This window comes from Aedes aegypti, chromosome 3 (genome assembly GCF_002204515.2).
Source record: "Aedes aegypti strain LVP_AGWG chromosome 3, AaegL5.0 Primary Assembly, whole genome shotgun sequence".
Taxonomy (NCBI): domain Eukaryota; kingdom Metazoa; phylum Arthropoda; class Insecta; order Diptera; family Culicidae; genus Aedes; species Aedes aegypti.
This window is the reverse complement of record NC_035109.1, coordinates 375,928,707-375,956,698: the sequence shown is the minus strand read 5'-3', so window position 1 is coordinate 375,956,698 and position 27,992 is coordinate 375,928,707. Positions and strand designations below refer to the sequence as shown.

Below are 27,992 nucleotides of genomic sequence, written 5' to 3'. Positions count from 1 at the left end.
TTTGAGTGAATACTTTTCTCGGTGCATAATCAAATCGAGTGAGATGTTTCTGATTCTGACAGAAAAATCGTAAAACAAGTGAGAAGCCATTATCAATCCAAGCGGAGCGATTACCCTGCGAAAAAATGTGTTAATTTCGCATGAAAATGCGATAGTTACCGAATTTCAAGGGATTTCAAAGAATACCAAATGGATAACGATGGCGATGTGATTGTGATCAAGGAGGAAGAGGGCGATGGAGAACGCAACCAGGAGGACGAACCGGTCGACGTCGACAATGAGGTGAGTAATTTTCCGAAAAGATTGCTCCTCCGCCTCGGGGCGTTTATATTTCCATCCCTTTGCTTCGTTCTGACAGCAGAATGAAATAGAACAAAAATATGAGCAGGAATTTTGGCCACTATCGATGTGGGTTCGGTTTTGGTCCCTTAAAAGTTGCTATCGGACAAAAAAAAGCTGCTTGTCAGAAGTGGGATTCGAACCCACGCCTTCAGAGAAGACTACGACCTGAACGTAGCGCCTTAGACCGCTCGGCCATCCTGACTTGTTGAGCGGGCTCGAGATCGGAACGGATTTTCATCCATTCATATTTACTTGCAGGGCTGGTAGTAGATATCTTTTTAGAGACTTGGTCACTTTTAATGCAATGGCTTGTTTCTAAATTAAAAAATCTAAAAATGGTATTCAAAGTCACTATTTTTCATTTCCTTCCGCTTTATTGCAGTAATGTCTTAAATTTCCAATAATTTCTGGAAAATTTCCTCCAGTTCCCTGGAGACATAGCTGAAAAATTCTTAAAGAACCGAAGGAAGAAAAATTTTTTGGAGGAAATTATGAAGGGATCGTGGGAAGAATTTCCGGAGTATGTTGGCCACCACCTAACTAACCATATCCTTCCTCTTGTTCCATTCGTAGCCGTCGCCACCTCCGATGCTGCCGCTGCACGGTCTGCAGTCTATGTTCGATACCATCGACTACCTGATCGTCCAGGATGGCTACCAATGTGCGGCCTGCCCGGAGAATCGTCGTCGATCGTTTCCGGATATGCCGGCCCTGCGACGGCACATGGTCCGCCATGTTAAGGAAGGCGAGAGTCGGTGTCCCGGTGTGAAGAAGGACTTCTTGTGCAACCACTGCAATCGTACCTTCGAGCGAATTGACCTGCTGAGGAAACATCTGCTGGAAGCGTTGAGGGTGGAGTACGGTCCCGGCAAGTCCGAAAGCGATGACGACGAGGACGACGGGGATGGCGAAGGGACGGGCGAGTCCATCATATACATCGTCAAGAAAGGGCGGCTGACTTGTTCGGCTTGCGATGCGGAATTTGGACCGGTGACCCGGTGGAATAGGGAGAAGTTCAAGCTGCACGTTGGAGAGGTTCACTGGACGCCACCACCTCTCAAGTGCGACGAATGTGGTAAACGGTTCAACAATGCGGACAAACTGGAGAGACATATTCTCCGGCATGCGGAATCACTGGAAGTGGGATGGATGGGTAAGTTAATAAGGATTGAGCGAGATTGGTAGCAGCTCTCTAGACACTATTTCAATTCAAGCCTTAAAGGAAAAGGCTCTAAAGGAAGGTCTTTAAAGCCTCTTTTTCAACCACATTGGTCTCTGACGGCTTCAAAGAAACCTCCAGAGACTTACGCGATTATTCCACAGATTCCTCAGAGAAAAGCTTCATGATATTAGTGATTTTTCCAGCTTTTTTTTATTACTTTCAGGGACTTTCCCAGAAATTCTCCAGATATTCATCTAGAGATGCTTAAATTAATTTCTCTAGAGTTACTATAGCAGATTTTTCAAAGATTCCTACAAGAGTTCTTTTAAGAAAATTTCTCAAAATTTCCTCTCAGAGTTTTAAGATGTGAGTTAATTCTGAATTAATACATTTATCAAGTGGAAGTCAGTAGTCCTGGCAGTCCTGTGATCAACTTTGCATAAGACAATTTTCTCCTAAACCTCTTCGTCTTCAAGATTTTTGCACTACACTACACTACTGTCCTTTTTATAGGACGCTGGACGTTCAGGAAAAATCTGCAAAAAAATTCTCCAGATGTTCCCACACTTGTTTTCCTTAAAGATTTCTTCCATGATCTCTTTCAAAACCTCTCCCAGGAATTGCTACAGAAAGTTCTACAAACTTTTCCAGAAATTCCTCAATAAATTCAACTAGGGATTTGTCATTAACCCTTTCCTTCTCACAATTTGACTGCAAAACGGCTTTTCTGAAAAGTGTCTGGCCTTGATAATATCAATAGTGATAAAAAACAAAATAATACCTAATACTTAATAAGTACAATTTAGCTTCAATGTAGTAATAAATAAAATAAAATCAATTTTCTATACATGACAAGGTTTTGAAGACAATCAATGAGTGAAAGAATTACCTATTAGAAAAGCCACATCAGCTAAGGCTATACATATACAAATGTTGGTCATAGGGTCATGGCGAGCATTCGGTATGTATGTCTATGACTGATTCTTATCTAATAGGGGCACTAGAAGACCACGCGGACAATTTCGAAACAAATTATTTTTATACATCGGTCTTAAGATCCGAAAGGCTCAGCTGTGCTGCAAAATCATTTTATAAGCTATTCATTACTACACACTGAGCAAAAATTACCGACTTCGGTGATTCGTTTACCGAAATCTCAACAGCTGGACTGTCGGTAATCGTTTCGGTAAACGAAAAATTTACCGACTGATCTGTAAGCTAGGACAGGAGCAGCAACTGTCAAATTTACCGACTGATCGGTAACGTTTACCGAAAAAAAAAGTGTGGTTTGTTATTTATTTTGTAGGATAATTGTATTTTTATTATAGAAATGAAAAATCTCTGACGGCTTCCTGTTTACAAGAAAAAAGTAAGAAATCATGTTTTCTATTTCATTTTAATGTATTTTTTATGAAAAATCACTTGTTCGGGACAATCTTTCTCTCGTTGATGCTCACGGTTATCACGGTTATTACAAAATCTTGATCTCGTGGCCAATAATCATCCATCTGCTCGTTCTTCAGCTGGTAACAAGGATACGTTTTGCAGTTGCATTTAGAATGATACTATTGGAGATTCAAGCCGCAGGGAAAAGACTTTTCCGGGAGAAAATAACTTGACACGTGTTCTAGTTAATGGTCGAACTACTAATGAAAATTTATTACAGGTTCATATTCTACAAGGGTGGTTGCTATGGAATGTACATAGCAACGGAATGATGTTGAATATATCAATGATTGCTTCGATTGCTTCAACACTCCTCCTCAACATCATGTGGTAGAATCCCTATGGCTTCTCGCAGTTGCTGTAGCTTCACCGCTCCCAAAGGCTTGGTAAGAAGATCCGCTTCCATCTGCTCCGTAGGACAGTACCGAATTGATACGATACCAGCCGACGCCAAATCCTTCACAAAGCAGTACTTGGTGTCGATGTGTTTTGATTTCCGAGAGATCCTATCCGCTGCTACGAGTGCAATGCAGCTCTGGTTGTCTTCATTGACCACTATGGGCAACGCCAGTTGCTCGCCCAAGTCGTCTACCAGTCGACGTACCCACTGCAGCTCTTGCAAGCATTCCGCTAGAGCGATGTACTCCGCTTCAGTGCTGGACAGGGACACGCACGTTTGCTTCCTGCTACCCCAGCCAACGAGTCCGCCACCGAACTTGAAAATATAGCCAGTGTTGGACTTCCTGTTGTCTACTTCGCCAGCCCAGTCTGCATCCACGAAGCACTCCACTTGAAGGTTATCACCACCACCCAGATGGAGCTCGTAATTTTCGGTGCCTTTGAGGTAACGTAGCACCCGCTTTGCCTCGTTCCAATCCGCCGTGGTTGGTTTCGTAACCCGACGCCCGAGTATCGAAGTCGAGATTGCAATGTCCGGGCGCGTATTGACAGCGATGTACAACAAAGCACCGATCAAACTTTGGTACTGTTGTCCATCTGCCAATGAGTCGCTATCCTCCTCCTTTTGTTGAACAAATCCGCTGGCCATCGGAACCCGGGACGCTTTGCAGTTCACCATGTTGAACCGCGATAGAAGCTTCCTCACGTACGACTTCTGATTAAGGAAGAATCGGTCAGCATCGCGTCGAACGTGGATTCCCAGAAAGAACGTCAAGTCACCTAACTCGACAATCTTGAAGCTCTTGCTCAAAACCGTGACCAGCTTCTGGTATTCTTGTTCCGTTCTGCACACGACAACGATATCGTCCACATAGATCAATATGTACGAGTACATGCCATTCACGATCCGCAAATAGAGGCACGGATCAGCCGAAGATTGATGGAATCCCATGCTCTTCAACGCCGCATCGATCCGCTGGTTCCATACCCGTGCAGCCTGCTTGAGTCCGTAGAGGCTTCGTTTCAAGAGACACACGGTATTCGGATCACCATTCGAGTACCCAGGAGGCTGCTTCATGTGGATCTCCTCCTGCAGCACGCCATACAGATACGCGGTCTTGATATCAATGTGCTTGACGAGCATTTGCCGTTTGCTTGCTATTGTCAGCACAGTACGGAATGTGATTTGCTTCACCACCGGAGCAAACACCTGATCGTAATCAGTTCCGTATTTTTGGGAAAAACCCTGTGCGACCAACCTGGCCTTGTATCGTACAGTTTTCCCCGATTCGTCCGGTTTACACTTGAATACCCACTTGCAGCCAACAACGTTGCCTCGTTGGGGTGCCTTTGTAAGGGTCCACGTCTCGTTGTCTCGTAGAGATGCCATCTCCTCGTCCATGGCTGCTTTCCACTTTTCGCTGTCCTGGCTCTCAATCGCTTCTCGATATGTACTTGGCTCAGTACACGTGTTCACAGCCAGGCCAATTGTATCGGTATACCGCCCTGGGGGTACACCGAAATTTTCCCTCTGCGAGCGCCGCAGATGATCACGAATAACTGGAACGGCAACGCGCTCCTCCTGTACTGGTACTGCCTCGTTGGGGTCATCGTTGTCTTCATCGAATCCGAAAAATTCTTCTTCATCTTGAGAATCATCGCCTCTTCCTGCATTCTGGCCACAATCGTACAGTCGAACTGCAACCTGTTCGTCTTCGGTCGGGCACTCACCTGGTAGACTACGGACGGTTCCATCCTTCACGTTCTTGTCCTCATCGTCGAGCTCCAAGAAACGCACGTCACGGCTGATGACTATTTGGCCAGTAGAGGTATTCAGCAAACGATAAGCCTTGCTATCCGACGCGTATCCGACGAAGGTCATTTTTGTCGCCTTCTCTTCAAACTTCTTCCTCTTTTGTGGCGGAGTCCACACGTAGGCACTGCAACCGAACACCTTCAGATGTTGCAAATCCGGTTTTGTACCGAACCAGATCTCGTGCGGAGTCGATCCGATCGCTGATGACGGCAACCGGTTCTGAAGATAAGCAGCGGTGTTCACTGCTTCCGCCCAGAAACGACGAGGTAAGCCAGCATCCAACAGCATACACAGACCCATTTCATTTAACGTTCTGTTTCTCCTTTCAGCCACGCCGTTCTGCTGTGGAGCGTAACCAGCGGTGAATTCTGCCTTGATTCCTTCCTCTGCGTAAAACTTACGCAACGCATTGCTGGTGTACTCGCCACCCCGGTCTGAACGGATGACCTTCGGCTTCCTTCCGAATTGAGTTTCGGTGAACCTGACATACTCACGTATCTTTTCGATGACCTCAGACTTCTCCTTCAAAAAATAGACGACTGTATAGCGGCTGTGGTCGTCAATCATCGTCATATAATATCGGCACCCGCCCGGCGATGTCGTCATAGGACCGCATACATCACTGTGAACGATATCTAGCACCGCCTTCGACTTCTTCTCGGCTGCTTGTGGAAACGGCGGACGTGCCATCTTCCCTTCGACGCAACTCTCACAAGTCATCCGGATACCACATGGCTTGATTTTCATTCCAGAAGCCAAACCACGCCGCTCAACTTCGCCAATCGCATCTGGATCTCGGTGGCCTAGTCGTCGATGCCACGTGTGCAAACAATCCGTGTTGTGCTGCTTATCACTCACCAACAACGATTTTTCGACCACATTCAGACGGTACAGGCCGCTTACGCGATCAGCCGTCGCAATCACTGACCCATCGTACACCAACCGACATTGATCCGCATCGAATTCCGCGCGCACACCTTTCTCTGCCAGCTTTGGCACCGAAATCAAATTGCCTTCGAGTCCCGGGGCAAAAATCACACCGGTCAACGTAATCGACACTTTTTCGTTGCGACCATTTACGCATTCGATTTCACAGTCCCCGACACCTGCCGTACGCAGTACTTTACCACCGGCGGTCGAAATCTCCGGACGCACACTCTCATCGAGACGCACAAACGAATTGCGGTTTTTCGCCAAATGTGACGTCGCGCCCGAATCGATCACCCACGCACTCGCATCATGCTTACCGGACCGCACCATAAACGTGAACGACTTTGCGTCGTTTTCGCGCACTGTTTTGGCCTTAGCCTTTTCTCTCTTCGGATCCGCATTTCCGCCACACTCTGCCAGGTACGCCTTACAATTTCGCTTCCGGTGCCCTGGCTTGCCGCAGTGATAGCAGACGACACTTTTCTGCGACGCACTCGCTCCGCCGGTTCGCAGCACTTGCTCGTCGGAACCGGATCGTTTCCGAAGCTTCTCCGCTTCATCCAGCAGCTTTACCTTCACGAGGTCCAAGGTGAGCTCATCTTCGTTTCGCGCTTCCAGTGCCGTCGTCAGGGGATTGAACGACTCCGGAAGTCCCCGCAGTATCAGCGCCACCTTGAGGCACTCTTGCATCTCAAAACCGGAATTTTCGAGACGCGCATACTGCTTCTCAATTACCGCCAGGTAGGCCTCCATATTGTCACCTACCTTGAAATTCTGGTTCGTGATTTGACGGAGTAGGGTCACCCGTTGCCCCAACGTGGTCCTCTCGTGATGAGCTTTCAGAGCCGCCCACGTGTCCTTCGCCGTCGTCTTGTCACGAATCAACGCGTATTGGCTCTCATCCACCATCAAGTGAATCGTGGCCAACGTCCTCTCATCGCTATCGTTCCATGCGTCCGTTATCGGTTCCGGAGGAGTACCTGGTTCCACGTGCTTCCACAGCTGCTCCCTCCGCAGTAACGCTTTCACGGAGAACGACCATGCTTGGTAGTTCGAATTGTTCAATTTCACAATTTTCGCCCACTCCATCGCTTCGAGAAAAAACAGCAAACTCTTCACGCTTCAATTTTCCGATCACGAGCTTCCGGCTGGGCCAATAACCTATTGGAGATTCAAGCCGCAGGGAAAAGACTTTTCCGGGAGAAAATAACTTGACACGTGTTCTAGTTAATGGTCGAACTACTAATGAAAATTTATTACAGGTTCATATTCTACAAGGGTGGTTGCTATGGAATGTACATAGCAACGGAATGATGTTGAATATATCAATGATTGCTTCGATTGCTTCAACAGATACCATTTGCGTAGCAGGTAGGAACCAAGCACTTGAATTTTTTGCCCTATACGTAATGATGTGCAGAGACAGCTTCTGTCGAGTGCATGTGGTCATCACCCAACCATCTGAAAAAAAAACATGTTTTACTTGGTGAATATAAGGCACCGAATAATTTATATCCTAAAAATCTTACCGTATAGCGTGGCTGCTTATATTTCGCATATATTCTCTTCACGATATTGATAAAACTGCCTCTAACACCTGGTTTTACAACACAGAAACATCGAAAAAACACAAGAGCTGAACGAAAACATAATATGGCGGAGTTGACGTTTCTCGCTATCCAGGTTACCGATTTCGGTAACATGGCTGATTTACAGGGTAATCAGTAAAAACTTTCACAGTATTCGGTAAATTCGTGAGAATTCGCTGACCGTTCGTCTTTTCATTTACGGATGTCGGTAATCAGGCTATAAAATACCGAATTATCAGTAAATTTCCACATTACCGATTTATTCCGGTAATTTATTTTACCGAACTCCGAGTGTCTGTTTAAGTGTGTACTGTTTAATTGTTTATAATTCTAACAAAACTACATAATTAACTCATTACTAATCACTTTTCCTATATTCTCTCTTTCTCTCCTTCTTATCTGTTGCATGATTATGAGCATCACTAATATAATGCATGAGCATGCACAATTAGAATAATGTCAGGATTGAAAGCAGTACATGGATACCTGGATAGAATAGCTTCGAAAAGAGTGGTCAAAATAGAATATTTCTGGTCCGGGAAGTATAATCATCAAGGGTATGTAAAATTTCTCCTTCATTAACTCATAGATCACACAAACAAATGAACTAATAATATCAAATATTTTTATATAAATAAGCATCGTCAATCAGTGCAAAAACAGATAAAGTTTGTAAAGTTATCATCATCAATTGAATTGCGCTCTTTATAGTAATGTTCAATCAGTATCAAAATCTCCTAAAGCGTCGCATCGTGCCATCAGCAGCCCTTAGCATCAATCTCATATTGTTATTATTTTGTTGTTTTTAAAATTTCTAGAAAGCGATCAGCTTATTCTTACTTACTTGTACAATGGCCGGTCTATTTGGAATTTCATTAAGTCTAATCAAACTTCAAAACTCAAATTAAATTGCTTTCAGCACATTTACATTTTGCAGCATTAATTGCATTACTGTGTCAAGTCTTCCCCATTCCCTATACCCTACCCCAACCCTTCTTATCCTTTCCGATGGTGTTCAAGTGGTCCGCATAGACTATTACGGCCATTACCTATCCCTTCCCCCGGCTTTGGACTGACTTGCGCTCTCATTGCCCCACCAAACGCTGCAAAATGAAAAAATGAAAACGGCTTTTCCAGAAAAGTGTCACTTATTTCAATGATCAGTTGGACAAATTAGCGTATGAGTTCTTTCCAATCATTATTGAGCTAATCGTAGAAATTCAATTCAAGCTATAGTGTTCGTTAAAAATCGGTAGATCACCTGTGGTATCATGGCCTTAGCTTAGCTTAGACTGATTACACATATCAATGGTTGCTATTCCGTGACTTGTATCAGGTATCAGAAGGCGGGCTCAAAAATTACGTTCCCCGCCAGTTGGGAGATTTGTGCCATCGCCATATTTGAGCCTATTTCATCATCTACCCGATGGGAGAGGAAAGGGAAGGGAAAGATGGGAGGAAATAGGAGTGGGATCCCTTGAAGAGGGAAGATCGCAAGCGAAATGAGAGCATGTAGCTCCATACCACAATGGGTTCGAACAGCGCCCTAAAAAGGGCACTGCAAAACGCATGAGCGTAAAGAGAGCCTATAGCTCATTACCACAGCGGGTTAAGAATAACAGAATGTCCTGAAGATTCAGGCTTCTGAATTCAGTTTCACTTAATAAGTGTTTACCAAGTAATTGAAATCGCATTTGCGCAAAAAATGGACAGTTACATATCAGGTGATACGTAGTTTCATAATCGGAGTCACAACCATCACACACAAATGAGTCAGCACGCTGAGTATTTGCCATGTGATAGTTGAGTCGGCAGTGGCCTGTCAACGCTCTGACCAAGAGACGTCAGTTCTGCTTTGACAGATTTACTTTACCTACACTGAACCAAGGAATCATATCAATATTATCTGAAAACACTTATAGTTTTTTTCCATGTAGTTTTTCACATAACGCTCATCGGTTTATCACATAAACTACTTTGACTTGATTATGATTAGATTCATGTGACAAATTACATAAATTTCAAGTGAAAATTTTATTTGAATCATTGGATTTTGTCAATGACTCTTATGTGAAATTCAGATTCAATTAATTGAAATGGGGAATATTTCTGGTTTTGAGTGAAATTGGTAAAACATATTACTTAAATTTAACTATATTTATTCAGCATGTTTTGTGTTCCAAAATAAAATATGATTAGGCGAATTTAAATTAGGGTTTATGAACAAAGTTTGAAAGGGTTCTATCCTTAAATTTGGGTATCGCTTCCTATGCCATTCTGGGTGCTCCGGATTGTCCACCTTCCGTTTTTCCATTTCTTCCATCGTCATGCATTTACCATTTCTACCATCTGTAATTGGATCGAGGATATTTCCTGATCATTTGCTTGTTTTACGGTGTCAGAGCGTTGTAAATTTCATTTTCTGTTGCTTTGCTGTAAGTTGAAATACAGACCAAGGAATTCATATTTCATGGTTTTATTTATGAATATTCAACTTACCCTTTAGGTTCACATATTCGTAAAATATCCCATGGTGCACAAATTCAATTAATTTTGACTCCATTTATCAGGTCAGCCGAACTCGCCATCATGAAAACACTTCCAGTAAAACGATTAAATTTGCACATGTGCCAATCCCATAGTAGTTATCGGATAACATACATAACTTTCGTTCACATATAATATATTGTGTTGACTAATGAATATTATGAGGTATAATAATGAGTTGTATGTACTTTCCACATGAATATCATTGGATGCACATAATATGAATGGGATGTCAAGTATCGCCAAAATAAGTGACGTTTTTAATATTTTTTATGATATTTCTTGGTTCAGTGTACTTAAATACTTCGCCACCCTTGGAAATGGCTCAGTAATGTACAATTTTATTTGACGACACAACTCCAAACTATTCCAATATTGCTTGTGCTGAGTCGCAGCTCAAGAATTGATCTGAAGATTCTCCCAGCACTTCGAAATTGGAATAGCCGGCTCAGGGCCAATGAAGTCATGCGATGCTCCATCGCGAGCTAGCTCATCAGCCTACTCATTTCCAGCGATGGAAGAATGGCCAGGTACCCATACAAGGTTTACAGAGTTGACTGAATTCAGTTCCTCAATTTGAGTTCGACATACGATAACAAGCTTCGACCTTGAGTTGGCCGAAGCGAGAGCTTTTATAGCAGCCTGACTATCTGAACAGAAGTATATGACTTTACCCATTACGCGCTGTTGAAGTGCTGATTGCACTCCACACATAAGAGCACATATTTCCGCCTGAAAAACGGTGCAGTTTCTACCAAGTGAGTAAAACTGATTCAGCCTTAGCTCACGAGAATATACTCCTGTACCAGCTCTACCTTCAAGAAGGGAGCCATCAGTGTAACATACTATATTGTTTGATATACTTCTTTCCAAATAGCCAGACGTCCACTCTTCCCATGAAGGGAATTGTGTGGTAAATGTCCTGTAAGGAAAGTGACAAGTAATTGTGAGATCACTTGGAGCAAGGACAATTTTGTCCCAATTCACCAAAAGTGGAAGCAACGAAGTGTGTGTAGATCTACGATTCACTGGATTTTTCTCCAGTAGATCCGGTACCCATAAACGGTAAGAGCAAGAAAGTGCTTCTTGTTTAAGATGTATGTGTAGTGGCGCAACGTCGAAAAGGGTCTCGAGCGCTGCTGTGGGAGTTGTAGAGAACGCACCAGACATCGCCATCAAGCATATCCTTTAGAGATGGCCCAATTTTGATTGGATTGTTCTCTTTTCGCCCTTTTGCCACCACACGAGACATCCATATGCCAATATTGGTCGAACAACTGTTGTGTAAATCCATTTGATATACTTGGGTTTGAGGCCCCAAGTTTTACCAAAGGTTCGCCGGCATTGACCGAAGGCCATGCAAGCTTTTTTGACTGTGAATACTCTGACTCCGACATACTTCACCTGATCAGTTACATTAATCACAGTGCCAAAAAGACGTAAAGGTCGAATTCCATCGCGGTTTCGTCTTTCCGTAAAAAGTACAATAGATGTTTTATATTGGCGACACCAACATTCGACTACCTGAAGAGCACTTTGCATCAGGTCGAATAGGGTGCTTATGCACATACCAACTATCAGAGCTAGATAGTCGTCGGCAAATCCATAGGTTGGAAAACCGCTATTATTGAGTTGCCTCAATAGCGTATCTGTTACGAGATTCCACAAAAGTGGTGACAAGACTCCCCCTTGGGGGCATCCGCAAACACTCAATTTTCGAATCGCTGTTTGACGCAATGACGAGCAGAGATGTCGGTTTTTGAGCATTTGATGAATCCAATTGGTGCTCCAATGCTTTCTCGATATCGTATACAAGTTTGTGTAAAAGAGTCAGTGTCGACCAGATTGGTAAATATGTTGATTCACATGAAGACGCATGTTTGCCAAATAAACATCACGGATGTGATGATCGATAATGCGTTCCAGACATTTCAGAAGAAAAGAGGTCAGACTGATTGGTCTAAAACTCTTCGCTTCTTCATACGACGCACGTCTTCCTTTCGGGATAAACTTTATAGTAATATCACGCCAGGATCTGGGAATGTATCCGGTAGCAAAACTGCTTACAAGTAGCTTTTTCAAAACATGTTTGATAAACTCAAATCCCTTTTGGAGCAGAACAGGATAAATCCCATCCGCTCCTGGAGATTTGAAAGGAGCAAAACTAGTAAGTGCCCATTGAATCGATTCAGTAGTTACGATACTGCGAGCCGAGGCCAGAGACTCGTAATTATATGAAAAGACATTTGGTTCATCCGTAGATGCTATGTCCACACATCCAGGGAAGTGTGTATTGAATAAACATTCTAAAACTTCTTCATCGGAAGAAGTAAAGTCACCATTAGGTAAGCAGGTAGGGGGCCCAGATAGCCGTAGCGGTAAACGCGCAGCTATTCAGCAAGACCAAGCTGAGGGTCGTGGGTTCGAATCCCACCGGTCGAGGATCTTTTCGGGTTGGAAATTTTCTCGACTTCCCAGGGCATAGAGTATCTTCGTACCTGCCACACGATATACGCATGCAAAAATGGTCATTGGCACAGTAAGCTCTCAGTTAATAACTGTGGAAGTGCTCATAAGAACACTAAGCTGAGAAGCAGGCTCTGTCCCAGTGGGGACGTAATGCCAGAAAGAAGAAGAAGAAGAAGGTAAGCAAATTTCATTCACTTGGAAATCCTTAGATTTTGCAAGGATTTTGTTCAGCCGACTGACTTCACTCAAACTGGAAACATTTGTACAAAGGTTTTTCCAGACGTGTCGTTCAGCAGAACGAAGAGCCTTCTTGTAAGCCTTGCGAGCCGACTTGAACGATTCTGATCTAGCTGAACGGCGTCTGTCCCAACTCCTTCTACATTGTTTCCTAAGACTAGTCAGATCGGAATTCCACCATGGGGTCCCTCTTGTAGTCTTTACAGACCGCAGAGGACATGCTTCTTCAAAAGCTTCCATAATGTAGGATGTTGTAGTATGAACGGCATCATCCAGGTCACTTGGATTTTCAATGGACGGAGAATATCCATGAAATTTGGTCGCAACCAATTCAATATAGAGTTCCCAGTTTGTCGACCGGGGATTCCTAAAACGCAAAGTCCGCGCAGTTATATTTGAATATTCAAAGAAGATGTAGCGATGATCAGATAATGATTCCTCATCTGATACATGCCAATTCGTCAACTCGTGACTGATTCTATTCGAGCAGAGCGTTATGTATAACACTTCTTCTCTATTAGAAACCATGAAGGTTGGGCGATTGCCTATGTTAAGTTCTTTTTCTTTTTTTTCTTTATTAGTATCATTCCAAACATTACATTCATTTCTTATATCTAGGTGTTCTGTGTTATTTGACAACACTATCATCCTAATTTGGTAAAACAAATTTAAGATTTAATTAACATTTTGTTAACAACATATTACATTTCATTTGCCGTAGCAGTTCAGTTTTTAAACAGGTGAGTTGATTTCACCTGCTTATAAGAGAAAAAAAAACGTTTTTAATATACTTAACCTAACTTAACCTAAACATATAACGCATTAATCGTGGCAATAGAAGATTGTAACGATTTTTGCCTGAAATTATTAATGATTGTATTTGACATTTGTTCCAATGTTTCAACATTGGATATTCTATGTAACTCATTGGTACTATACCAGGGAGGAAGCCTCAGAATCATTTTCAAAATTTTATTTTGAATTCTCTGCAGAGTTTTCTTCCTGGTATTACAACAGCTAGTCCATATTGGTACAGCATACAACATGGCTGGCCTGAAAATTTGTTTGAATATCAAAAGCTTGTTCTTAAGACAAAGTTTTGATTTTCTATTAATAAGGGGATAGAGACATTTTACATATTTGTTACATTTGGCTTGAATGCCCTCAATGTGATTTTTGAAAGTTAAATTCTTATCTAGCATGAGCCCTAGATACTTAACTTCATCTGACCAATTTATTGGAACCCCTCTCATCGTGACAACATGTCTACTTGAAGGTTTCAAATAAAGAGCTTTTGGTTTATGTGGGAATATTATTAGTTGAGTTTTGGAAGCATTAGGAGAAATCTTCCATTTTTGCAAGTATGAAGAAAAAATATCCAAACTTTTTTGCAATCGACTACAGATGACACGCAGGCTTCGTCCTTTGGCGGAGAGGCCTGTGTCATCCGCAAACAAAGATTTTTGACATCCCTGAGGTAACTCAGGTAAGTCAGATGTGAAAATATTGTATAATATTGGTCCCAAAATGCTGCCTTGGGGAACACCAGCTCTTACAGGAAGTCTTTCAGATCTGGAGTTCTGATAATTAACCTGAAGTGTACGATTTGACAGATAACTTTGAATTATTCTAACAATGTATGTTGGAAAATTAAAGTTTTTCAATTTTACAATCAAACCTTCATGCCAAACACTGTCGAATGCTTTTTCTATGTCTAGAAGAGCAAGACCAGTAGAATAGCCTTCAGATTTGTTGGAACGGATCAAATTTGTTACACGTAAAAGTTGATGAGTGGTCGAATGTCCATGGCGGAATCCGAACTGTTCATTGGCAAAAATTGAATTTTCGTTGATGTGGGCCATCATTCTGTTCAAAATAACCTTTTCAAAAAGTTTACTGATGGAGGAAAGCAAACTGATTGGACGATAGCTAGAAGCTTCTGCAGGATTTTTGTCTGGTTTTAAAATTGGAACAACCTTAGCATTTTTCCATTTGTCAGGAAAATATGCTAATTGAAAACATTTGTTAAATATATCAACTAAAAATGATAAGCTACTTTGGATGTAGAAAATTCCATCATCGCCAGGAGCTTTCATGTTTTTGATTTTTTTAATAATAGTTCTCACTTCTTCCAAATCAGTCTCCCAGGCATTTTCGAAAACGTTCTCTTGATTGAGAATATTTTCGAACTCCTGAGTAACTTGATTTTCAATTGGACTAGTAAGTCCTAAATTAAAATTGTGTGCACTTTCAAACTGCATAGCAAGTTTTTGAGCTTTTTCGCAATTAGTTAGTAATAATTTGTTTTCCTCTTTCAATGCCGGTATTGGCTTCTGAGGTTTTTTCAAGATTTTAGATAATTTCCAAAAGGGCTTAGAGCCAGGGTCCAATTGAGAAATTTTATTTTCAAAATTTTTGTTTCTTAATTGAGCAAAACGTTTCTTGATTTCTTTCTGCAAATCCTGCCATATAATTTTCATAGCAGGATCGCGAGTGCGTTGAAATTGCCTTCTCCTCACATTTTTAAGACGGATCAAGAGTTTAAGATCATCGTCTATAATCACGGATTCAAATTTTACTTCACATTTTGGAATTGCAATGCTCCGGGCTTCAATAATGGAATTTGTTAAAGTTTCAAGAGCATTGTCAATATCAAGTTTAGTTTCTAAAGAAATGTTAACATCAAGATTGTAGTCAACATACGTTTTATATATATTCCAGTCGGCTCGTAAATAATTGAAAGTGGAGCTGATAGGATTGAGAATCGCTTCTTGGGATATTTGAAATGTAACAGGGACATGATCAGAATCAAAATCAGCATGAGTAATCAGTTGGCTACAAAGATGACTAGAGTCGGTTAAGACCAAATCAATCGTAGATGGATTTCTACAAGAGGAAAAACATGTAGGGCTATCAGGGTATTGAATTGAGAAATATCCTGAAGAGCACTCATCAAATAAAATTCTGCCGTTGGAATTACTTTGAGAATTATTCCATGACCGATGTTTGGCATTAAAGTCACCAATGACAAAAAATTTTGACTTATTGCGAGTCAATTTACGCAAGTCAGTTTGTAGCAAATTAACTTGCTGCCCAGAGCATTGAAAAGGCAAATAGGCAGCTATGAAAGTATATTTACCAAACTGTGTTTCAACAGAAACACCTAAAGTTTCAAAAACTTTAGTTTCAAATGATGAAAACAGTTGATGTTTTATACGCCTATGAATGATGATTGCAACTCCCCCACATGCCCCATCAAGTCGATCATTACGATAAACAAAAAAGTTAGGATCTCTTTTGAGTTTAGATCCAGGTTTTAAATACGTTTCGGTAATAACTGCTATATGCACGTTATTAACCGTAAGAAAATTAAACAGCTCGTCCTATTTACCATTCAGAGAACGAGCATTCCAATTTAAAATATTTAAATTATTATTTGGATCCATTAGAAAAACGTAATCCAATAACAATTTGATTTGTAAATTTTACACCTACTTGGACTGCTTCAGTCATAGTGGTGGCTTTGAACATTGCATCAATCATTAGATTCAATTGTTCAGTTAGAAAATTAAAATCAGAGGCAGACATGTCATGTGATTTCCCATTGGAATTTCCGGTAGACGAAGAAGCGGAGTTACCTGTGGCGGTAGGGTTTTTTCCATTTGATTTGAAACAAGTAGAATGGGTACCCATGGATCGAACAGGGGAGGAATTCGAATTTCCTGCTACGATATCGGCAAAGGATTTACCGTGGGTAGATACATTCGAAATAGAAAGATTCGAACGGCTACCCGACGGATTAAAATTAGTTTGTGAATGAGCATGATCATGATCTTCCTGATGGGTATGATTCATGATCAAGCGATCGTTAACTGAAAAATGAGCATTGTTCGATACTCTACCAGGCAAATTTCGGAAACGACCGTTATCGTAACGGATATTATCTTTCATCTGCCTGGCACGAGCCTCAATGACCTTTTTGCGTGAAGGACAATTCCAAAAATTGGACTTATGGTTAGCCCCGCAATTACAACATATGAATTTGGTGGTATCTTCCTTCACTGGACAGACGTCTTTGGCGTGAGAAGAACCTCCGCAAATCATGCATTTAGCATCCATGCGACAATTTTTTGTACCATGACCCCACTTTTGGCACCGACGGCACTGAGTGGGGTTCTGGTAATTTCCTCCAGGTTTCTGGAAATGTTCCCATGTCACACGGACATCAAACAAAAGTTTTGCTTTTTCTAAAGCTTTAATATTATTTAGTTCTTTTTTGTTAAAGTGAACTAAATAAAATTCTTGAGAAAGCCCTTTCCGAACAATGCCAGATTGGGTTCTCTTTTTCATAATGATTACTTGGACTGGGGAAAATCCAAGTAAATCATTTATTCCATTTTTGATCTCTTCAGTTGATTTATAGTCACTTGAGAGACCTTTCAAGACAACTTTGAACAAACGTTCAGTTTTGTCGTCATAAGTAAAAAATTTGTGCTTCTTCTCTTCAAGATGTTTGAGAAGAAGCTCACGATCTTTAAGAGTTTCCGGCAAAACGCGACAGTCTCCTTTCTTTGCGATTTGGAAGGAAACCTTGATTCCCCTAATGGAGTTCAAGATCTCCTGCCTAAATCCCCCAAATTCGGAACAACTGACCACGATAGGCGGCACTCTTTGCTTCCTCACTTGAATCAAAGAGCCTGGGCTAGAGGCTGCTTCGATTTGGTGTTCGGAAAATTTGTCTAGAGCATCGAACTGATTGCTCATTTCGATACAATTATTCATTTCACCCTTGGAAGAAAGTTCGCATTCCGGGGAAGCGTCCTTTCTTCCATTCTTGCCACGTGTAGTGACAGTTTTAAAACCCACTTTTTTGGAAGGAAGTAGTGAATTCAGAGATTCACCCTTCCTTTTGTTTGTTGTTGATACCATGTTTAATTAATAAACGAAAGAAGACGTGACCTTCGAAAGGTTTTTTCCCAAGACGGTGTCCAAGAAGGATTACCACCGCTAGCTTTCGCCAACGGGTCCAACGAAAAATCGAAGGCACGGGTCCAAACAAGGATCGTAAAGGGATCAATAGTAGAAATAATAGTACTGAAAAGTACTGTTTTAGTAGCACTGAAAAGTACCGTTTTTAATTTTAGCACTGAAAAGTACTGTTTTTGTAGCACTGAAAAGTACTGTTTTATTGCTTTAGGTAGTTTTTAAGAAAACTTCCAAGAGCAGAGAGAATTCGTGTACGCACAGCACGAAGGTACGATGCTCACTGGCCTATGTTAAGTAATCCAAGGTCTGTACTACTTAAGTATTCCATCAGATTGGAGCCTCTCAAATTGATATCTGAGCTGCCCCAGATGATGTGATGAGCATTGGCATCACTGCCCACCTTCAGCGGAAGGCCTTTTTTTACGCAGTGTACGACAACTCGTTTGAAGTCATCCGTTGGGGATGGTTCATCATGTGGTAAATATACCGAACAATAGACGTATTTCCTGTTGAGGTCACCAACAGAAACATCGATTCTGACAGCACATACATCTCTGGTAGTTAACTCAGAAATGAGTGTAGCAACGATTGCTTCATTAACGAGCACGCATGCGCGGGGCATGGAGCGCGAGTTTGCCATTTCAAGTTTGCTGAAAGTAGCAAAAACTGGGTCCACAAGGTTACCCAGATAGAAGTTCCTTCTACGAAAGTACTTACTTACTTACTTATTTGGCTTTACATCAATTATCTTGATAAAGCCTCGCCAACAATATTTCGCCAATTTCCTCGGTTCATGGCCGCTTCTCTCCATCCTCGACTGTGACCCACGCTCTCCAGGTCCTGGTGTACCTGATCAATCCACCTAGCTCGCTGCGCCCCACGCCTTCTTGTTCCGACCGGATTCGTGGCGAACACCATCTTTACAGGGTTGTTGTCCGGCATTCTTGCAACATGCCCTGCCCAGCGTATCCTTCCAGCTTTAGCTACCTTCACGATACTGGGTTCGCCGTAGAGTTGAGCGAGCTCGTGGTTCATCCTTCGCCGCCACACGCCGTTCTCCTGTACGCCGCCGAAGATCGTCCTTAGCACTCGGCGTTCGAAAACCCCAAGAGCTTGCAAGTCCTCCTCGAGCATAGTCCACGCCTCATGCCCATAGAGGACTACCGGTCTTATGAGCGTTTTGTACATCGTGCATTTGGTGCGGGGGTGAATCTTTCTTGACCGCAGTTTCTTCTGGAGCCCATAGTAGGCACGACTTCCGCTGATGATGCGCCTTCGTATTTCCCGACTAACATTGTTGTCAGCCGTCAACAAGGATCCGAGGTAGACGAACTCGTCCACCACCTCGAAGGTATCCCCGTCTATCGTAACACTGCTTCCTAGGCGGGTCCTGTCGCGCTCAGTTCCGCCAACCAGCATGTACTTTGTTTTCGACGCATTCACCATTAGCCCGACTCTTGTTGCTTCGCGTTTCAGGCGGGTGAACAAATCTGCCACCGTTTCAAATTTTCTCCCAATAATATCCATGTCGTCCGCGAAGCAAACAAATTGTCCGGATCTCGTGAAAATCGTGCCTCGACTGTTAAGTCCGGCTCTCCGCATGGCACCTTCAAGCGCAATATTGAACAACAGTTCGCCCGAGATCTTCACGCAGTTTTGCACACCGTCCATCGTTGCTCTGATCAATCTTGTGAGCTTCCCGGGAAAGCTGTTCTCGTCCATGATTTTCCATAGCTCTATGCGGTCGATACTATCGTATGCCGCCTTGAAATCGATGAACAAATGGTGCGTAGGGACCTGGTACTCACGGCATTTCTGGAGGATTTGCCGCACGGAAAAGATCTGGTCCGTTGTCGAGCGGCCGTCGATGAAACCTGCTTGATAACTTCCCACGAACTCGTTTGCTATAGGTGATAGACGACGGAAGAGAATCTGGGATAGCACTTTATAGGCGGCGTTTAGGATGGTGATTGCACGATAATTTTCACACTCCAGTTTGTCGCCCTTTTTGTAGATAGGGCATATAACGCCTTGCTTCCACTCCTCCGGTAGCTGTTCCGTTTCCCAGATTCTGACTATCAGCCGATGCAGACAAGCGGCCAACCTGTCCGGGCCCATCTTGATGAGTTCGGCTCCGATACCATCCTTGCCAGCGGCTTTGTTGTTCTTGAGCTGTTGAATGGCATCCTTAACTTCCCCCATCGTGGGAGCTGGTTGATTTCCGCTATCCGCTGTGCTGACGTAGCCATCGCCTTCGCTGTCCTGACCTTCTGTGCCTGTGTTCTCTGCGCCATTCAGGTGTTCATCGTAGTGCTGCTTCCACCTTTCGATCACCTCGCGTCCGTCCGTCAAGATGCTCCCATCCTTATCCCGGCACATCTCAGCTCGCGGCACGAAGCCTTTGCGGGATGTGTTGAGCTTCTGATAGAACTTCCGCGTTTCTTGAGAACGGTACAGCAACTCCATCTCTTGGCATTCCACCTCTTCCAGGCGGCGCTTTTTGTCCCGGAATAGGCGGGTTTGCTGTTTCCGCTTCAGTCTGTATCGTTCCACGTTTTGCCGCGTACCATGCTGCAGCATTGCAGCCCGCGCTGCATTCTTCTCCTCTAAAACCTCTTGGCACTCCTCGTCGAACCAATCGTTTCTTGAGCTCCGTTCCATATATCCGACAACGCTTTCGGCAGCGTCGTTAATGGCTGCTTTAACTGTCCTCCAGCAGTCCTCAAGAGGGGCCCTATCGAGCTCGCCCTCATCCGGCAACGCTGCCTCAAGATGCTGCGCGTACGCATTGGCGACATCCGGTTGTTTCAGCCGCTCGAGATTGTACCGGGGCGGGCGTCGGTACCGTACATTGTTGATGACGGATAGTTTTGGGCGCAGTTTCACCATCACCAGGTAGTGGTCGGAGTCAATGTTGGCGCCACGATAGGTTCTGACGTCGGTTATGTCGGAGAAGTGCCGTCCATCGATCAAAACGTGGTCGATTTGCGATTCTGTCTGCTGAGGTGATCTCCAGGTGTACCGATACAGGAGGCTGTGCTGGAAATAGGTGCTACGAATGGCCATGTTCTTGGAGGCGGCAAAATCTATCAGTCGTAGTCCGTTCTCGTTCGTCAGCCGATGGGCGCTGAACTTTCCAATCGTCGGTCTGAACTCCTCCTCCTGGCCAACCTGAGCATTCAAATCTCCTATGATGATCTTGACGTCGTGGCTTGGGCAGCGGTCGTACTCGCGTTCGAGCTGCGCGTAAAATGCGTCCTTGTCATCATCAGTGCTTCCGGAGTGTGGGCTATGCACGATGATTATGCTGAAGTTAAAGAATCGGCCTTTGATTCTTAACTTGCACATTCGTTCATTGATCGGCCACCACCCGATCACGCGCCTTTGCATATCACCCATCACTATAAAAGCTGTTCCCAGCTCGCGTGTGTTGCCGCAGCTCTGGTAGATGGTATGATTACCTCTAAACGTTCGCACCAATGCTCCTGTCCAGCACACCTCCTGCAGCGCTACGATGTCGAATCCGCGGGTCTTCAGTACATCGGAGAGTATGCGAGTACTTCCAATGAAGTTGAGAGATTTGCAGTTCCACGTACCGAGTTTCCAATCGCTAGTCCATTTTCGTCGCTGTGGTCTTTGCCGATTGTTCCGGTCCGTATTCTCTCGTTGACGTTCCTGTGCTGATGTGTTTTTACGGCTGGCTCGCAGGGCCTGACACCAACCCCCTAGATTTCCGGAGGACCATTCCCCCTAAATGTTCGGAGGGCCATAGTGCGCAGTTTAGCTTAGAGTCCTTCTCTGGCACTCGGACGATGATCAGCCGCCCCTGACATGGGGAGCAGACGCTGTTGTGAGCCGCTCCTAACGTGGAGTACAGACGCTCCAGGTTTGCAAAAGCAAACCCCCCCTTCCCTGTCAGCATACGACCAAAGTTCCCACCGGGGGTTGGTTACCCGATCTTCCCCAAGGTTACTCGTACCCCGGCCAGTACCACGAGGAGGTAGGGATAGGAGTTGCTGGGCAAGAGGCTAAGGACCGCACAAAGGGGTCTATTTTATTCCTGCAGGTACGCGAGGTACCAATGGTACGCCATGCCCAGCCATTTACCGCGCCAAAGTAGAGTTCTTGAACTAGCGCCACTTGGGCTGCACCATTTTGCATGAGTCTGCAAAGATTGATCGTTGCTGTTCTTTTATGCTGAAGATTGATCTGAGCTAACCTAACCGTAGCCACTACCCAAAATAGGCAGGATTAAGCTTTTTGCAATCTCAGCACGAAAAAGACCAGCAACGAAAAAACCAGATTTTAAGTCGCCAAGGTCGAAAGCACACAGAATCCTTCCTTCCTTCTGGCGTAACGTCCCCACTGGGACAGAGCCTGCTTCTCAGCTTAGTGTTCTTATGAGCACTTCCACAGTTATTAACTGAGAGCTTACTATGCCAATGACCATTTTTGCATGCGTATATCGTGTGGCAGGTACGAAGATACTCTATGCCCTGGGAAGTCGAGAAAATTTCCAAACCGAAAAGATCCTCGACCGGTGGGATTCGAACCCACGACCCTCAGCTTGGTCTTGCTGAATAGCTGCGCGTTTACCGCTCCGGCTATCTGGGCACAGAATACACTGTGTAAAACGCATAATGCGAATCCATATAGGTGATAATTTAAATTAAATGTCAACATATTCATAATCCCACCCTTATTAAGCCTCAGGATAGAAACTGAAGAAGGGCAGCCGATTATCTCGGAGAAGCACAAGGTCACCTGCACCATTGCTCCGGGTAGCACAGGAAGGACTCAATACTGTGGAGGGCGCCCTGGTACCCCACAGGCTCCGTTAGCGGTTAGGTTTTATTTAGACCCCCCTAACCATTCATTCCTAGGCACGGTACGCATCACACCATAAATTAGGGGTCACCTGTGAGGTGGACTTTTACCACCGGAACAGGCAGTCCGTAGTGTTAATTCTTAGCCAGTTGAAACAACCGCTACCGACACTACGCGGCTATCTAGGCTGCTCGAGAAAAGAAGGTTAATATTGATGATTTACTCCTGACGTGCCCAAGCAGCCGAAAATCACCGATGAAAATGTTATTAGTGATAATGCCAACAATTTTCAGCGCAACTCGTAGGAAAAACAACACCGCTAAATGGCATATCGCGAAATGGTACTAATCGCAAAACGGTAAACCGCAAAATGGTTTACCGCGGAATTGCGGACAACCCAAAAAACACCTTTGAGAAATACAGCTCTGAAGTTTTTCAGAGTTTTCCCACCTAAAAACGCATGGGTGTTATTTATTTTAAAAAGTTTGAAAGTTTAATAATTAATAATAAGTTTTCAGTATATTTTACTCAAGGTCGAAAAAAATGTCACTCTCATCCCTTTGCAATTTGGAACCGTTAATTATTTTTGTAACGGTTTTGTTCCTTTTGATTTTAAATCATAAGGAGGTCATTCCAACCGTAATCTTTTCAGTACGATACTTTTTTCTTTATTTTTGCAAACTGTTTTATTTCAGATTTAGTTAGATGTAGATTAACATCAGACTATAAACTGTATACATTATATCAGACTACATAAATCCAATTAAAATTTTGTTTAGGTTTTGCGCATATAAGATAAGAGCATTGAAAACGGCACAATTGCTTTCCTTGAGATATATTCTGACTTCCGACAGTTCAAACAACTGAGTGGGGATTTTACTAGGAGTTATGACACCTCAGGACTCCAACAAGCCCTATATCTATCAGGGATCGGTCGATTTGACGTTTGGCTTGGGTCGTTTTATATTGAGCGGACCCAATCCCTACCAGAAAGCAAGCCTGTTGGCGGCAGCCATTAGCGCTCGTAAAAAGCTAGATTATTTGCCTTATACGAGCACTCCATGGATAATTTGGAACGTCTAGTGCTTATCAAAAATGTTTCATGAAAAAAGCATGCGCTGACACTTTAGGAGTTAGTGTATTGCTGTGTGCGTTTGAAATGCAAATATCAAATGCGGGAACACCAAATGCGGTAAGATTTTTCCCAAGAAATGCGATGTCAAATATAGATTTTTCTTGCTAGGGCGGCGGTGATTTATTTAATCGTTGCTGTCCTTTGGTTGTTTTGTGTTACCGCATTTGGAGGATGTTTAGTGTAGATTTGCATCCCAAATGCAAACAGCAATATTTGCAAGTGTAGTGTATTTGTAGTCAAATCATGATTTGTTTTACAGCATTGGATTCGGTAGTGCCCAATTGCATACATTTAGCACAGACAAACAGACGTCACACTCTCATCGATGTCCATCGACCACCTAACCTTCGATTGCTAACAGACATTTAAGAAGATCGGCGCGTAATACTTGCAAAGGCTGTTCGATGTATTTATTAGAGATGGTCGGGTCTCGGGTTTTCAAACCCGAAACCCGACCCGAACCCGAACCTAAAAGCTTTCCTATGTATCAGAAACGATGATTTCACCATATTTTTAAATTTGGGTTTCATTCGAGTTTCCCTTACAAATTTTTTTCGGGTTTCGGGTTTACACAGCGAAAAATTTTCGGGTTCGGGTCGGGTCCGGGTTTGGCTTTCAATTATTGTCTCGGGTTCGGGACGGGTCCGGGTTTGAAGAAATAAAATAAATCGGGTACGGGTCGGGTTCGGGTTTGAAAAATGTGAAACCCAACCATCTCTATTATCCCAATTATCCTTGCAATCCCTCAAGATTTCCAAGAGTTCTTTCAGAGATCCTCGCTGCAGTTCATTAGGACTTTTTATAAAAGTTTTATCAGAAATTACCTTCAGATTTCTTTTAGTATATTGTAAATTGTTTTCCGGAATTTAGCCTATGATTTCAAAGAAATATTCTTCACGATTCTCTGGATACATCCTTGGATAAATTCATCTAAAACTTCCTTGCAATGGCCACTCGTAATCTTACATTTTACCTGTTCTACGTACCTTAATATAGCTGATTCGGCATGTTTAGATTATAAGGCAAGCAGTGCATTATTGAAATAGTCCTATCCAACAAAACTCTACCCTTTAGGTACATATTTATTGCTGAAATGCAAAATTTATGTTCGTGGAGTAGGTAGATTTGAGATTAAAAAATCGCCACTGCTTCTTTGTGAAAATTCTCGAATAATTTCGAGAGGACTGACAAAAAACATGAAAGAAATCTCTGAAGTAATTTCAACCAGGAATCTCAAAGAAATACTGACAATTTTAAAGGAAGTCCAGAGAAATAGTGGAGACAACACTAGAGAAAATATTTGATTTTCTTGAAGCACTTTCACCGAAAACCTAGTACAAAATCATTGAATGAATTTCTGAAGTATTTAGCCTCTTTCGTGAGAAATTTGTGAATGAATCTTTGGAGGATTTCCTGATGAAATCTCTGGAAAAAATTCTGGGGCTGCCCTGAGAAAAATTCCAGGTTCAGTTCTTTATTCATTTATTTTACTCACCCCTTCATACAATTAAGACCATGTCTTCTATGTTTCAATTTGCGTAAGGCAACAATACATGCTTCCATACAACTTGAACGAAATTCTTTAGGAAGTCTGAATGAACTAAATGACTGAATGAACTTGTGAAACAAATCGTTAGGAAAAATTGGCAAATACCTGAATTAGTTTCTGTAGCATTTCCTGGAAAAATGCCGAAAAACTACATATCTGGAGTAACATTTGTCGTTATTCCCAGAAAAAGATTTCTTGAAATATCTTTAGAGTAATGACTGGCCGAATCCTCTTTGAAATCAGACGCTACAAGCCCTGCATTTTATCATTTTTCTGGCTATTTCAGGTTCACAACCGTCGACTTCAGCTTTGGCTAGTGTCAAAATGGAAGAGCATGATCCAATTGACTCGACAGCCCTTTCGGATGAACTGCAAGATCCGATGGACGTTTTGCAAGTGCAGGAGATGACCGAGATAGAGGTCAAGGTCGAACTACAGGACGGCGAACCGAACGACTATGTCGTAGAAACCCGTAGCAGCAGTGAAAATTCATCTTCCGAATCGGAAAGCTCCGACTCCGATTCGGATTACGGTCGTGGTAAGAGGCAGAAGAAGAGGCGTAAAGCTAAGGCCAAGGCCGAAGCCAAAAAACTTGCGACCGCCCGGAAGATCTCCGGCGGCGAGGACGGTTCCATCATCCTGGCTTGTAATCTGTGCGAAGAAGGATTTCTGGTGCAGGAGTTGCTCGATCGTCACATGGCCCAGAAGCACGACGATCGCGATCGTCCATTCCGGTGCTCGGAGTGCTCCAAGACCTATTTGACCAACGGTAACTTGCAGGAGCACATTCGCATGGCTCATTCGGGTGTGAAATTCACCTGCAAAGAATGTGGCATCAATCTTTCGACCAAAAGTTCCTGGAAGCGACACATGCAGGGTCACACGGAGGAAGGTTACACCTGTGAGCTTTGCAAGGAAAAGTTCTCATCGCATACAGTGCTGGCCAAGCACAGGCGACGTGTACACGAGAAAGTGCAAAAGAATTTCATATGCCTCGAATGTGGAAGTACTTACGATGATAACGCTTCACTTCGCGAGCATCGATTGTCCCACACCGACATTCGACGGTGGGAGTGCGAAACTTGCGGCATGAAATTCAAACGGAGCCACAATCTATCGGTTCATCGCAAGACGCACCTTGCCCAGAAGAAGCCTGTTCCAACCATCAAATGTCAGGAATGCGATGAAATGTTCACGACAAAAATGGCTCTGGCAGCACATCGATACGTGCACGGACGATACGTCTGTAAGATTTGCAAAAGAACATTCGAGACGCAAAGCGGTTTGATGCAACATCGGAAGGATGACCACAAGCTGATCAAACACACAGGCACTGAGTGCCGAACGTGCCATGCAAAGTTCCAGAATTCAGAGGAGTTGCTCGAACACCGACAGGAACTTCATGCCAACGATCCCATGTTGGAATGTGATGTTTGCAAGGCCAGATATCCTACGCCAGCGGCGCTGAGAACTCACCAACGCTACCACGACAAGGTCATCCTCTACAACTGTCCAAACTGTCCGGAAGCTTTCAATTCCCAGCTGTTGTTGGATCGACACCTGAAAGTCGACCACAAGGATAAGAAGAACCACATCTGCGATCTGTGTGGCAAAGGATATCCAACCAAAAGGCAAATTGCCGCACATTTGATACGACACAAAAATCCCAATAGAAGTCAGTCCGAACCTCCCGGATGCCACATTTGCGACATGTGCGGCAAGGAGTTCCGATTCCGCATGACCTTGAAGCGCCACGTGTTCAACACGCACACCAACCAGAACACCTTCAAGTGTGATCAGTGCGATAAGGTGCTGGCCTCGGCGGAAGGCCTAAAGCTGCACCAGCGGTCCCATTCCGATGATCAGTCAATAATGTGCGAACTGTGTGGCCGATCCTTCCTGCAACCTTACCGGCTGAAAGTCCACATGGAGAGTCACATGCGAGAAGGAAACGATTACCGCTGCCACATCTGCAGCCGAACGTGCCGCGATCCCCAAAAGCTTGAAATCCACATGAAGCTGCACACTGGCGAGACGCAATTCCATTGCACCCAGTGCCAGAGATACTTTGTCACCAAACGGCACTACAAGCTGCACATGCAACGGATCCACGAGACGGAAGTCAAGTGTCTACGCTGCGACAAGATATTCCCCACGCCGAAGAAAATGAGGCTGCACATCAAGATACACGACTTCCCGGACTATCTCGAGTGCCCCAAGTGTTACACGTGTGTCAAGGACAAGAAGACGATGGCTCGCCACATGAAACAGCACGAGAACGAAGGCGTCCGGGTTCCCTGCCAGTACTGTCCGCTGACGTTCGCGACGAAGAAAACCCGGAGGAAACACGAACGCCACATGCACAGCGATGAGGTGGTCCAGATGGTCGGGCACCAAATGGTGGACGAAGAGGAGGAGGGAGCCGAGGACTATGAAGATGAGGACGAAGACATGTTGGCTGGTGTTGGGGAGCGCGAGGATGAAGTAAGCGTCGGGTAAGTATAGGTGTGTGGTTAATGTGAACAAGCGTATTGTGTTTTGCATGAGAGCGGAAGTCT

The 27,992-nt window shown here is 43.7% G+C and overlaps 1 protein-coding gene and 1 non-coding gene across 2 annotated transcripts; one reads left to right on the top strand and one right to left on the bottom strand.

Moving 5' to 3' along the window:
• The first annotated feature begins 18 nt into the window (after positions 1-18).
• On the top strand, positions 19-27,982 carry LOC5574209 (zinc finger protein 665). The gene is made up of 3 exons (XM_021852336.1): positions 19-282; positions 916-1,495; positions 25,721-27,982. Exons 1-3 carry the CDS (start codon positions 190-192, stop codon positions 27,931-27,933), a joined length of 2,886 nt encoding a protein of 961 aa, XP_021708028.1. The 5' UTR covers positions 19-189; the 3' UTR covers positions 27,934-27,982.
• On the bottom strand, positions 462-544 carry Trnal-cag. Its single transcript has one exon. It is a non-coding gene; the product is annotated as a tRNA-Leu (tRNA).
• Positions 27,983-27,992: the final 10 nt, after the last annotated feature.